General features: G+C 54.6%; 1 protein-coding gene across 1 annotated transcript in view; it reads right to left on the bottom strand.

Annotated features, from left to right (window-relative positions):
* CCDC33 (coiled-coil domain containing 33) overlaps window positions 1-13,387 on the bottom strand; it is a 113,181-nt gene that overhangs the window by 58,758 nt on the left and 41,036 nt on the right. Inside the window, exons 5-8 of the mRNA XM_037833446.1 lie at window positions 12,679-12,788; window positions 11,065-11,181; window positions 6,430-6,521; window positions 5,090-5,210 (exon numbers count right to left, since the gene is read on the bottom strand). Coding sequence (XP_037689374.1) covers window positions 5,090-5,210; window positions 6,430-6,521; window positions 11,065-11,181; window positions 12,679-12,788 — 440 coding nt within the window. The remainder of the gene's footprint in view (window positions 1-5,089; window positions 5,211-6,429; window positions 6,522-11,064; window positions 11,182-12,678; window positions 12,789-13,387) is intronic.

A 13,387-nucleotide genomic window follows, 5' to 3' on the forward strand; every position in this document is an offset into this window, starting at 1 on the left:
ACCCACAGGAATGGATTAAAAAAACATGGCCTTTTCTGGGGTAGGTAACAGCTCCAACCCACCACAGCTGTGTTTCTTTCTAGTTTTCTTTTATGCCTATGTGTATATAATTGTCATCCTAGCATCCTGCCTTTTTCATTTACCATTAAAGCCTAAGCATATCCAGAGTAACACGAACTCTTTGTTACTCATGGATTTAGTAGCTGTAGGATATTTTTTCTTGACCAAGTGTCCCGGCTTCTTCCTTCCCATATTCTCTTATACTAACAGTGCATTGAACAGCCTTTTACAGATATCTTTGTATCCTGAATTATTTTCTTAGTACAAGCACCTAACATGGAATTGCTCAGTTAAAGGACTTGCATATTTTAACCACTTGATTCATTATTGGCAAATAGTTCTCCTAAAGAGCTGCACCAATGCTCACACCCATGGCTGCTGGTGCCACAGATGCCACTTTAGACAGGACCTCCCCACCCCAGGCAGGTTCCCCAGCCCCTCCCAGAAGGCCACGACATGTCTTCAGACCCCTGAACCCCGTGTGTCTGTGCAGCGGGGCATCAGGCATTCAGGGGATTGACAGAACATGGCGCCAGCGGCTGGGGCACAGTCGCGGGTGGTATTTAAGTGAAACGAGACAGCATTAACTCATCCCCCAAATAAGGGGTCCAGAGGAGACATTCCTGCAGATGGTCAGGAAAGCCTTGTTGATGGAGGTGGGATCAGAGGAAGGCTCTGAAGGAAGCTTTGGCAAGATAAAGACAAGGGAGAAAGGTCTTGTGTGTGGGAAAGCCGCACAACCAGAAGTGTGGAGGTAGAACCGAGCACGGCACGAGCAGAGGACCCCTAGATGAGGAGAGGCTGGGGAGGGGATAATGGGGACGGTCCAGTCTATGCAGGGAGGGGCTGGGATCAGCAGTGCCATTTTCCCCGCAGCTGCCCCACCTCTACCCCCAGCCAGGGGCTGTCAGAAGCAGCAGCCACCGCTCCCACCTCCTGCTCCCCTGTGGGAATCAGTCATCGCTCTAAAAGGTCAGCACAAATGCACCGCCGGCTCCAGGAGTTATTGATGCGGGATCGTGAAATCTCAGTATGGGGCCAGTCCCCCTGCGGTGGCAGGGCCCTGATGCCTGTCACACTAATGCACCTGCCCTGGTTCTCTGGAGTCCAGGCTGAGGCTCAGCTGTGTCTGCTCTGCCCCTGGGGGAGAGGGGTGACTGTCATTTCAAGGCCAAGGGGGTCTGAACACTGGGACAGTGACTGGGGTGATGGGAGGGTCCCTGGGGGTAGGCTCTGGTGGGAGCTGGCCAGAGGCGCTGGTTCTGGGTTCTGCAGGACTTGGGGGTAATCATTCAGCATAGATCCCCAAACCATGCCTGTCCCAGAGCTGCCCCATTCTCCTGGGCTCCATGTCTGGGTTCCAGACAAGCATCCACATGACCCGGGCACCTGCCACGCATCTGGGCCCTCAAGGGGGACCTTCAGTTCAGTCCACGGCTGCCCCCTCCTCCACGCCCACCCTAGGAGAGGCTTATTTAATGGATGCTGGCTGTCCTCTCTACAACCTGTTAATGTGTCTAAATGGAGTCTACGAAGCAAGGGGTGGTGACTCTTTGCCTGCCCAGTAAGGGGCAGCCCTTTCCCTGAAGGGTTTCCCAGGATGAGTCCCCTGGAAAAGATCCCTACGGGCACCGGCTGGAATCAGGAGGGAGGGTCAGCTCCCTCTCCCGTGTGCGCGTATGGAGGGTGGAGGGGGCCGGGACTCACAGCTAAGTGTCCTGCAGAGTCTGCTGCCAGGGCTCCAGCGAAGGTGCTGGTGGTTGCTGTGTGTGCGGGGTGGGGGCGGGGAACCTCTGCAGATGCTAATAGGAAAGGCCACGGAGGGCTGTGGAATTAAGGAATGTGATTAACCCACAGCTGCGATCTTCAGAAAAGCCATTAACCCCCCCAGACCTGCCTTCCCTGGGGACAGAGCTTGGGCTCACAGACCCTCCTCCCATTTTCCCCAGGCCCATCTACACCCACCATTGTCTGCTCTGTCCTGGCATAGGGCCAGCTGTCCTGGGAGGAGTAGCGGCCAGGGTCTCCTAGAATGTTGCTGTGTGACCTTTGACAACTTCCTACACCTTTCTGGGACCCAGTTTTCTTGGTGTCCAATGGGACCCCTGAGGGGTGCTGCAAGGCATGTGGGGATGGGGAATCTACAGCCAGTCTGTGTCCATCCCCTTCGGTTGGTTGGGAGGATAGGACACACACACACACACACACACACACACACACACACACACACACATGTCCATGACACATGCAGAGGTCTAAGCAAGGAGCTGTAGGTTGTGGGATAAAGCCATGCCTTGCCATCTGCAGAAGGGAGGATGTCGGGGATGAGGACCGTGGGAAAGGAGGAGGCAGCCCATCCCAGGCAGCCAGTAGAGCAGCGGTGAAGGTTGGGAGGTGAGGGCAACAGCACTGCCTGTGTCAGTCAGAGCAGTGGGACAGGAGGCTGGAGGGCACAGGGTCTTGAGTACCTGGCTGAGGGTGGGGGCTTTGTCCTGTCGGTGATAGGGGCAAACAGTCTAAGGCAAGGGCCTGGCTTGGGCAGGGGGTCCCCCCAGCTGCTGCTCCGGGGATGGATGGGTGGGGCCCGATGGGAGGCTGCTGCAATGCTCCAGGCAAGTGGGGATGGAAAGAGGCCATTTGAGTCCTTAGGAACAGACCGGCCAAGGGCCTGAGACAGGAGGAGACGAAGGTGGGTACAGACAAAGTTTTGCACCTCTGCTTGAGTGTTTCAGCTCCTGGAGCTCAGGTCCCAGCTCTGCAGGAGGCCAGGCCAACAGAAGCTGCCTTTTGGGCAATGGCCCCTTCAAAGGTGTGGGGTGCTGGGATAGGACTAATTTCTGAGTCCCACTCCAGTCTGGGCCGGCAGGCAGGGACAAGTCAAGCCAGACCTACCCCCTAACTTATCACGGCTCCAGATGCTTCCACCACGACCAGGATCCAAGAGGGGTGAAGTAGACCCTGTGGGGTAGACACTCCCTTCCTCCATCCCAACAGACACCGATTTTGTCCCTATGACCCTCTCCTCTGCTCCCACCCCCATTCAATACCAGAGAAGGTGGTGCCACTCTCCCCGGGGACTGGCTCAGGCCAATGAGATGAGATGGAAGGGCTGCTGTGGGGCTGCTTGGGAAGTTTCTGCTTCTTCAAAGACTGCACCCAAAAAGAGGGGGTTCCCCTCTTCCCTTGGTCTTTGGTCATATCTGGCTGGGAGGCTGGGATGTCGTGTCTCTACCTGCCGATGGCCAGCTGAGGATGGCAATGGAGGGAGCAGAGAGGGGTTGGAATGACCCTGGGTCTTTGAGGACGCTGTTGAACTTCCAGATCAACCAATTCTGGTGGTGTCCTACCTCAGGACTTCTTGTGATTTATGACAATCTAAATATCCATAGTTTTTAAGTCAATCCTTGATGGGATTTATGTTACTTGTGGCCAAAAGGAATAAGGGCAACGGTGAGGTGTGAAGTTGGCTTCCAAGGGGGCATTTGTCACTAGGGAGGCAGCTCCGAAAGGGACAGAACACATTGAAGGGCCACCCTGGGCTTGGAAGTTCTCCTAACAGCCCAACAAGGTGGGAATCGTTAGGTCCAGAGCCAGTGAGCAGCTTGCCAGAGGTCACAGAGCTAGTAAATGACAGAGCTAGGGTCAAACCCAGGTCTCCGGACCCTCAAACCCTTGCCCCAGTGTTTCGGCATGTGGGAAAACACAGCATCCCAAGATGGTAGAGGGGGGCAGGCCCTAGAAATTGTCTGTCCAATCCCCACCCCTACAACCGTACAGATGAGGGGATGGAAGCTAGAGAAGGGGTGAGGTAGGGGGTATGTGTGAGCTCTGAGCCCAGGGCTGCTGACTGGTGCCCCTTCCAGGTAGGGGCTCTGTCCACTCCATTGCCTCCTGCCCTTCCTTGCTTATGCCACAGCAGCCAGCTCTGTCCTCTCACTGCTGACACCTAGGCACCTGCCGGCCCAACTGCCATGGATCTGGGTGACCTTCCACAAGTATCCCGGCATCATGGACCTCTGGCCTCATGTCCCACATATGCGAAAGGCATTGGGGCAAGTCTCTGTAGAAAGGGGCACCACCCCCAAGTCAAAGGCAGCCAAAGAGGGCCTGGGGGTGGGGTGGGGACTCACTCATTAAAGCAGGCAGTGCCTCTCGCCCCTTGGGACTGCCCACTGATTGGTTCATAATTTCCTGGGCAAATGCAGGGCCATGTGTGAGATGGCTCTGGGGAAATCAGGCTGAGGATTGGTTTGGGTTTGAAGCCTCTGTCCCTAGGGTCCCCCCTTGTCCCACCCCTCCCTGCCACCATCATTCTTGTCTGAGCCTTCTTTAAACATCTTTTCCTTTAAATGGAGGCTAGGGCTCTGCGATCAGCAGACAACAGGAGGGACTTCCCAAAAAGCCCCATCTTCTTCAAAGCCCCTGGGAATGTTGGGACCATCATGTGTGTGGGGCAAGCTCCCACTGAAGTTCAGGCTATGGGAAGAGATCAACCGGCCATTCCCCTGGACCCAGCCATGATCTGCCTCCTCTCAACCCCCATCCCCCCATACACAAACACACTACCCTCCTCTCCAACTCTGACACGGATTATGTCACCTGTATTCCTGCCTCCACAGTTTTGCTCTTGCTGTTCTCCTCGCTTGCCCTGCACCTCCCCTCCTCCTATTAAACATTCAAGACACCTGTCTCTGATGCCCTCCCTAATCCCCAGGCTTCACATACCTCTCCTGATTTTTACAGTTCTGACAGTCCCCCCTGGTTTGCTATTAGGTTACACATGATCTTCTTTGATGTTTAACTTTTTCATGCTACCAGACCAAAAAGTTCCCCAAGGGCAGCTTCCCCACAGGGCACAGGCAAGCATGGCCCTGAGTATGCAGTGAGATTCGATAAGCTCCTCTTCAACAGCCAAATGAATGACTGAATGGCCGAGTGAGTGAATGAATGAATGAATGTGTGGGTGAACAAGTGGGTGAGTTAAAAGAAGTATGAGCAGGTGAGAGCGTGAGTGGGGAAAGAGCCATACCTGAGGGCATCCATTCTGGCTGACCCGAGGAACATCAAAGTTCATCACTGATGAGATAGGGAAGGAGATTGGGGTGATGGGAAGCCCCAGGAATGCCGGGTCCTGGCTGGCCTGGTTGACCCTGGGGGGTGGGGAGGGGGCAAGGAGAAGGGGCTGAGCACAGGAGTGCCCAGGGCGGCCAGCCCTCTTGGCTCTGTGTCCAAGCCTGGCAGCCATGGGCCCTGACTTTGACTCCAGATTGACACAGGGAGGAGGGGCCTCGGTGGCCTACCTAGGTTAGAGCTGGGCCCAACACAGCGGTGGACTATGGTCCTTCTGATAGCTGCCCAAGCCTTGGGAAAGCTCCTTGTAATAGATGGGAGCAGCTCCCAGGCCCCTTCACCCATGACTCACTGTGGCCTTAGCCGCAACTGGATGTCTCAGCTGGCATCTTTAAAGGGCCTTCCCTGCCTCCCCTTTGGAAGATCAGAATAGTCCACCCCTGGTGGGGAGTCCTGGTTTAGGCTTAGGGAGCGTGGACAGCCTGCAGGGGCGGGATTCAGATTGTGCGTGTGTGTGTGTGCTGAGCTCACTGGACCGGGGGTATGTCAGCCATCTTTATTCCTTCAATGAATGAGGAGGCTCACAAGTCAAAAGATCTCGGTGGATGGTGCAGATGAGTCTTGGGCCATCAGAGTCAGTGGAAGTGGCAGAGGCAGACACCGCCCCCCAGGAAACAGCACAGAGGGCACATGTTCGCTGGGGAACTACCATACCCCCCGCCCCAGTGTGGCGTCCAGTGGCACAAGCTGCCTGAATCTCCTCCTGAGATCTATGAATCCAACTAACCCAAAAGGAGGTCTAGGGACAGAGTGGAACAAGTTGGGGCTGGAGTCAGGGAGGCCTCCAGGAGGGTGCGGGAGGGGACTCCTGGACAGGGCTAAAGGTCACGAAGTTCTGGGAGGACCCTTAGGCCTCTGGGAAAAACCACAGGCTGGAGTCAGTGGCCCTGACCTCAGGTGAGAAGGGGACCTGTGGACGTGGTGGGTGCAAGATGGGAAGGCCGGTTTGGAGGGGCTGAGGACCCCTTCTCTTCCTCCACACACTGGCTCCCTCCAGCTCTTCAGGCCTGATGCAGACACCCATACCCTGCTCCCCCTGCTCCCCACCTTGAGCTCTCCCCGGGGAAAAAAAAGCATGGTCTGCTATGGGAAGCTTCCTGGGATCTCAGATCCTGCAGGGAGGTTTGAAGGGCTTGGAGGAGGGGAATCACAGACCATGGTGGTGGTGACAGCCTCTCCCCCTCCTCTGTCCTCTCCCCCTCCTCCCTCCTCACCCGTGCCCACCCGGGCCCCACTCACTTAAACTCCTTGTAGTTGGGGACCACCCGGGCGATCACCACCATGGGGCCGGGATTGTTGACCAGAGGTTCGTTGACTCCCCGGAGAAAGACCTAGGGAGAGAGGAGGCAGGAGGGCCTGGTGTGGCCTTGAGCTCTCCCAGACCTGGCCAGCCTGCCCGTCACCTTCCTCCCGACAGTGGGCTCGTCCTGCCTCCACATCTCTTCAGCTGCTCTCCCCGGCTCCCTGCTCCAGGCTACCCTCCAGGGAGACCTCTGTCTAGGTGCAGCAGTTCCTCTTGATTTTCTAGCCTGTGACTCAGAAGTGGGTCTGTTTAGCCAGTTTGGCTCAGGGAGATGTGGGATATGAGACAGGACCTGGCGGGAGTCAGGAGACTTGGGTTCTAATCTTGGTTCCTCCATGGTTGCTGGAAGCAGGGGGAGCGGTTGATGGTGTCCTGGCAAAGGGGCCAAAACTCCTTATCCTGGCTCAGGGCCATGAGGGGTCTCCAATCAGATTGTTGGCGGGAGCGCTTTGTAAACTGTGGACACCAGGAACCAGTCTGGCTTCTCTTACCACTGAGCTTCCCAAGGTCAGAGATCATGGCCAAGGCCTCCCTGGACCCTTGTGGTGCCCATAGCAGTGCTTGACTTCCAGCAGGGCTTTCCCAAACATCAACATCTCTGGGATCCACTTTCTTCATCAAATCCTAGTCTTCTTTTCTTCCACAGTCCGATTATCTTCTCAGTCCTCCACTGCCTTCTAAGGAACTCCCTGCATCCCCAGCTCTAATTGCTGTCTCTGCTGCACCTTCACTGGCACAGCTTTTAGAGGGGGCACCAGCAAACACTCAGGCAGAGCAGGGCTCCAGCAGAGGCAGCAGTTGGGAAGGGCAGAGCAGGATAAGTGGTGGCTTCCCCAGGGAATGGGGTGGTGGGGCCAAAGCTTTGCTCCACCACTCGCTGACCACCGGCTTAGTGTAGGCCCTGAGCTGGGCAGCAGGAAGGCAGAGGGAAGAAGACATGGCTTCTGTTCCCACACACCTCCAGCGCCATCTCAAGCAGCCCCTGCTTGATCTCTGGCTCTGGATCCTCACCCCTTATCCACCAATGGCCTCCAATTCACCCTCCCAGCCTTTACCCCTAACTTCCCCTTCAGCTGTGATTCCTAGTTCTCCTTTTTTCTGTGCCCCTGAAAATAAGCATGCCTCCTGCTCAGGTTTCCCCGGTGCTTCCAGCTCCTGTGCACCAAGTTGTGGCCAGGAAGCAGGATGGGACGTGGGTCCTGCCTGGAGGAGCTTGGGCTGTGGGGAGGGAGGCAGACACTACACAAAACTCTGAAGAGCCACCAGATGGTGACACTCTCCTGACTTTTCTAGTACCTCTTGGGCCCATCTTTCTCAGCCCTGTTTCCAGTTTCGCCTTCTCAGCCTAACCAGTCATTGTCAGAATGTCTCGGGGGGGGGGCTGGACCCTTTGCCATCTTCCCTCTCTCTGCTCTTCCCCTAGGAGACCTCATCACCTCTCCTGTACAGCATGGTGGGGTTGGGTCTAACCAAGACCTCTCTGAGCTCCTGATTCACAAAACCATCCATCTAGTTGGCATTTCCACTTGAAGGCACTACAAGTATCTCAGTCTTAATATGCCCAATATAGTTTCTTCCAAATTCTCTGCTCTCTGAGTCTGCCCCAGCTCAGTACTTGGCCCCACCAGGCATCGTATTACTCAAGACAGAGACCCCGGCTCACTCTGGACCCCTCCCTCTCCCTCACCCCCAACTTCAAGTCCACTAGCAAGTCCTATACATTCTTTCTCCAAAAAGCATATAGACTCAGTTCACTTCTGTCTCTCACTGCCATCCCCTAGACCACGATCATCTTCCATTTGGGCCACAGCAACAGCCCCTTCACTGGCTTCTCCAATTCCATTCCTGCCCCCAACACCCCCTCTTCTAGGTGACTGGACCCAGGGTGGCCAAAACGATCTTCTTAAAATTGAATTGGATCCTGTGACCCCCATGCTTGAAACCCTGAACTGATTTCTCCCCACCCCCACCCTTAGAATGAATTCCATGATTCTTACCATGGCTGCCAAGGCCCACACAGGCTGGTCCACTTCCCATCTGCCCACATCTCCTGCTTGTACTTCAACCTCTTTTTCTCTCACTCTTCCCAAATTCTCAGCTGGTTTCCACCTCAGGGTATTTGCACATGCTGATCCCTCTGCCTGGACTGCCCCCTCCTCACCCTCAATCATGGCTGGCTCCTTCTCATCCTTTAGCTTAACTGTCACCACCTCTGAGAAGCCTTCTTTGACTACTCTTGCTAAAGTAGCCTCCCCTGCCCCCAACAACCACCACTGCTACCCTGCCATTCTCTTCCTCTCAACTTCTGGATTGCCTCTTCCATAGATAGCACTTATCATCATAGCTTGTGTTTATCACAGTTTGTTTCTCATTTATTTTCTGTCCTTTTTACTAGAACCCAAGTTCTACCTACATCAGCAGGGACCATGTCTGCCTTACTCACTGCTGTATTCCCAGCTTTCAGCAAAAGATCCTGGCACAGGGTAGGAGCTCAATATGTTTACAGGATAAATAAGTGCAGTATTATTGAGACAGAAGGGGATCAGAGGAGAGAGAGGATGACTCTATGCTTACAACTGTGAACGAGAGCAGAGAAGCATAGAGACAAGGCAGAGAAAGGGGAGGGGACCCTCAGAGAGGTTCAGTTGGTCTTGGAGGGTGGCAGGTCTCCTAATTACATGGCACCCATGGGAAGCAAAGCAGGAAGAGGAAGGGGCTGGAGCCATGGCCACAGCTGAGGGGCCATGTCCCAGGCACACCTCGGCATGGGAAGAGGCTCCCACCGGGTCTGCTCCAGTGCGGCCACTGTGTGACTTAGCCAGTCCCTGGTCACTCTGGGCTTTCAGTTTCCCTTTCTGTACACTGAGGACTTGGACTATGAGCTCCCTGGCCCTTGCAGCTCTGACCTTCAATGGGAAGAGAGGGCCCAGGGATAGGGGCTTGTTTTGGACCCTCCCTCCATATTCTTCTCCCCTTCAGCACCCTCTCCTCAGGCCTTTCTGCCTGGACTAATCTTGGCTGGTTGTCAGCTGACCCCACACAGATATGGACTGATACAGGCTGAAAATGGTCCTCAGGGCCTTTCAGCTCTCACTGAACCTCTGAAGAAATGAATCTCTCATGGTGGAATTTTGAACTTGGGTTGGGGGTGGGGGCCTGGGCCTGGGGGAGGTCCCTGGAGAAGGTCTGGCCTATTGTGCCAGGCATTTCCACAGGAGTAGCTGCTGGGGTGCTAATTTACACCTGCTCTGTGCTGACACTTGCTCAAGCACACCCGCTCCTCTGAGCAACAGAAGCAATTTCTTCTCCTGCTGTGCTTGCAGCCCCACCATCAGGAGCAGACATCTGCTCACACAGCCGAACCCCTCGCTCAGACAGGGAAGGCACCTGTGCTGGGGCATGGTGCTGGGGGGCATGGAAGGCCCAGATTCCTAGGTCTGTGTTTCTGACCTCTACCCGGCCAGTCAGGGGGCTGGGGTGGGGCTGGGGCAGGCTCACAGCTGCCTCTGCAGACCCAAGATTCTCTCTGGGTCTGGGGGATGTGGCCCCTCCCTGTGGGGTGTGGCCTGGGGACAGCAAGGCCCATGCTGTTGCCACTCTTCCTTGTTCTGTGAATGTGTGAGCTGCTGGCTGTCCTTGGGAAAGGGCATGATTGAGGAGGGGACAGGTGGGAGTGGAGGGCATCTGTGGTCTGGCTCCCATACCTGGCTCCCTTGGGTCTCAGTGTCCTCAGCTATGAAATGGAGCTAAATAACAGCTCTTGCCCTGCCAGGGTCGCTGTGCTGTGAGGGGCATCAGATCAGCCATGGTGGTGGGGGGGGAAGCCCAGAACCTGGAACCCAGTAGTCTCCTCCCACCCTGATCATACCCAGGCCATGGCTGGATCTGAATCTGTCACCCTGGTCAGTTTAAAGGGAAGGGGAGAGGGTTGGGCCCCTCTGCCTGGAGCATCATCAGTCCCTCCTGAGGCTGCTGAAAGTCCTAGGGTTGGAGGTGATTGGGGAGGGGGTATGTGGCAATTAGGCCCAAGTTGGGCCCAGCCATGGCCTGATGAAGAAAAGGTTCTGTAAATAGTTATTGAATGAATGTATGAATTATGAACTCCTGAATACCCAATCTGGAGATCAGCCAAACCTCTTCAAAACCAGGGCACAAGAAAGGTTGACAGAGGCCTTTAAATTTTTGCTTTGGGACCTAAGCCCTAGGTTGGGGGTCCCTATCCCAGGAGGGATGGAATGGGATGGAAAACAGTTAGGGACTGTGGTTGACTTAGGGAACACAGGGCTTCCCCCATGAGACTCAGAGAACCCTCTGCCTTTGAGAGCAAGGAGCAGAGCTGTGGACGTGTCCTTTTCTCACTTCTAAGGACAGAAAAGGAAGGGGAGGCTAGGACAGGGCTGTGTGCCTGAAAAGTCTATTTTTGAAAGTCCTAGTTGCTTTTATCCTTCTTGATTTCTTCCCCAGACAGTCAGCAGAGGCCAAGAGCAGGACATGAGGTCTGCTCAAAGCTTGGCCTCTTCTCCACCTGCTTCCCACCCATGCCCCCCACCAGTGGGCCCCAGGCCTGGTACCTCCAGAACTGTGTGGTTGCAGCCGATGTAGCGAGGGATGAAGCTGCCCTTCCGAACAACTGTTGCGAACAGTTGGGTCTTGCCAGTGATTTTGCCGGTTTTCTTAGACTGAATGGGCTGGGGTCAGGGTTGGGGAAGAAGACAAACAAGAAGGCGAGTGTCTAAGGGGCAGGCCCTGGCCATAAATCCAGCCCTCTGCAGACACTCACTTGGCATTGCTCCTCTGGGGCTCCAAGCTGATAATTAAAGCTCATGGTCCCTGTGAGCCCTTCCAAGGAGATCAATATAATAAATCTTCCCTTTTCCATTTGAATATTTCACCGCCCTCACCAGGACCACTGTCTGCAGACTCCCTCTGTAAAGAGGTGATAACGAGGCCAGGGTTGTAAGTGGACCCAGAGCTGAGAGGCCTGGGTGATGCTCCCAGAATTACAGCTCAACTGCTGTGTCCAGAGCAAGCCACTCATCTCTCTGGGCATTTTCTTCCCTGCCTACCCCAGATGCCCTGTCCTGAAGCCACCCCAGACCTGGGATTCCTCTTTGGGGGCCTGGGGGAGGCAAAGATCCCTGGGACATGATTGAAAAGTTGCTGGGAAAGAAGGTCAGTGCTGGGGCCTGGGGGCATGAGGGAAGAGAATTAGCCCCAACTGGGCACTGTGCTAGGTTCTTTGTGCCATCGTGGCCTTCAAGCCTCCAAATGACCAGGTTAGGAGACACAACGTCTCAATTGTGCTGGTGAGGAGTGGAGGCCTGGGGTTCAGCAGCTTCCTATGGACATCCAGCTAATAAGCAGCAGACCCAGTATATGAACCCAGACAATCTGATTTCAAATTGCTCTTTTCTCTAAACCATTAAAGGGTCCTGGAGTATACACTGCGGGAGGGGAAATGAGGCTTCTGCTCATCTCTACCCAGTACCTGGCACATAGGAGGCACTTAATAAGTCCTTAAGCAGTAAGAGGTGAGGAGTGGGGGCAGACAGCGAGCTGGCCTGGGAGGTTCACCCATGGACCCAAGGGCCCTTAGGCTTCCTCTTTCCAGGCTCACACCCAGTTGCCCACTATTGGGTGCATTCTGGGGAACACTTTGTCCCTCACATATCCCAACACCCCTGGGCCTTCCTCCTGCCAAGGCAGCATAGAATGAACTGCAGTAGGGGATGGCATGACCTGGGCTCACCCTCGGCTCTGTCACCCCTTAGGTCTGTGAGCCAGGGTGCGAGGCAAGCTCTCCCTGAGTCTCAGTCCCATGTATGAAAAAGGTAATTCAGCTTCAGTCTTAGCGATAGTGCATGAAGTGTCTAGCACAGGACCTGGAACATAGTAGGTACTCTGTAAAAACTACATTTCTTTCAGTTTTAGATACATTTCCCTCTTTTAACATATATGAAATCAGAATACATCTTTAATCGTGTATCCATCTAGTATGGAAATTCTTGTGGGAAGTGTTCGTGTCCACTTCCCAGGAACTGTTTCCTGAACCCCACCTGGCCCTAGATTTTTCAATATGAGGGGTGGGCATGGGCTAACCAGAGCTCTGAAGGAGACACTGGGGCCCAGGTGGCTCCCACCAATTTTCTTCCCACCTGTCCCAGGCCCATGTGGCTCTGACTCACCTTCACCAGCTCAAAGTGGTAGGGGTGGAAGATGCGCAGGTACTTGACAGGGATTTGGTAGGACAACAGCTCCTCTTTCTGCTTGTTGTCCACTACCTTGAGGATCACATCTGGAGAGAGAAGTAGGCACAGGGTTAGCACAGCTGTCCACCTTCCTTCCCTTTGACGTGAGACAGTGAGTGGTGAGAGATTGCTGAGAGCAGGGGAGTAGAGGCCACACTGAGGAATCAACACATGTGCACATGTGTGGAGCAAACATGTGCATATGATGTGCAGAGACACATCTCCACAGCACTGTCTCTTCTGACCCCTGCTCAGGGCAAGGTCCCATCCTGGGTGTCGCTAGGATCCAGTTCCTTCCTGTGGGTCAGAAGCTCCCAGCCCAGGGATGGACAGATACAGAAATAAGCCCAGCTCCTGTGGCAACAGACACACCTGTGCACCTACAGGGATACACACATGTTCAGGAGTAGTCCCTCTTCCCAGGAATAAGGTCCCTTCCTTTTGGTCACAAGCACTCTCACCAGCTCCTCAGACAGGAAGGGAAGGGATTATCTCCACATGTTGCAGATGCAGAAACTGAGTCTCAGTAAGGGAAAGTGATCTGCCCAAGAAATTCTTCAATGCAAATATCAATAAATGTATACTCCAAGTAAGTGAAAACTAGTCTTAGCACTAAGAATAGTGCACCTCTTAGTAAACTCCCCAC

This window comes from Choloepus didactylus, chromosome 4, assembly GCF_015220235.1.
Source record: "Choloepus didactylus isolate mChoDid1 chromosome 4, mChoDid1.pri, whole genome shotgun sequence".
Classification (NCBI taxonomy): Eukaryota; Metazoa; Chordata; class Mammalia; order Pilosa; family Megalonychidae; genus Choloepus; species Choloepus didactylus.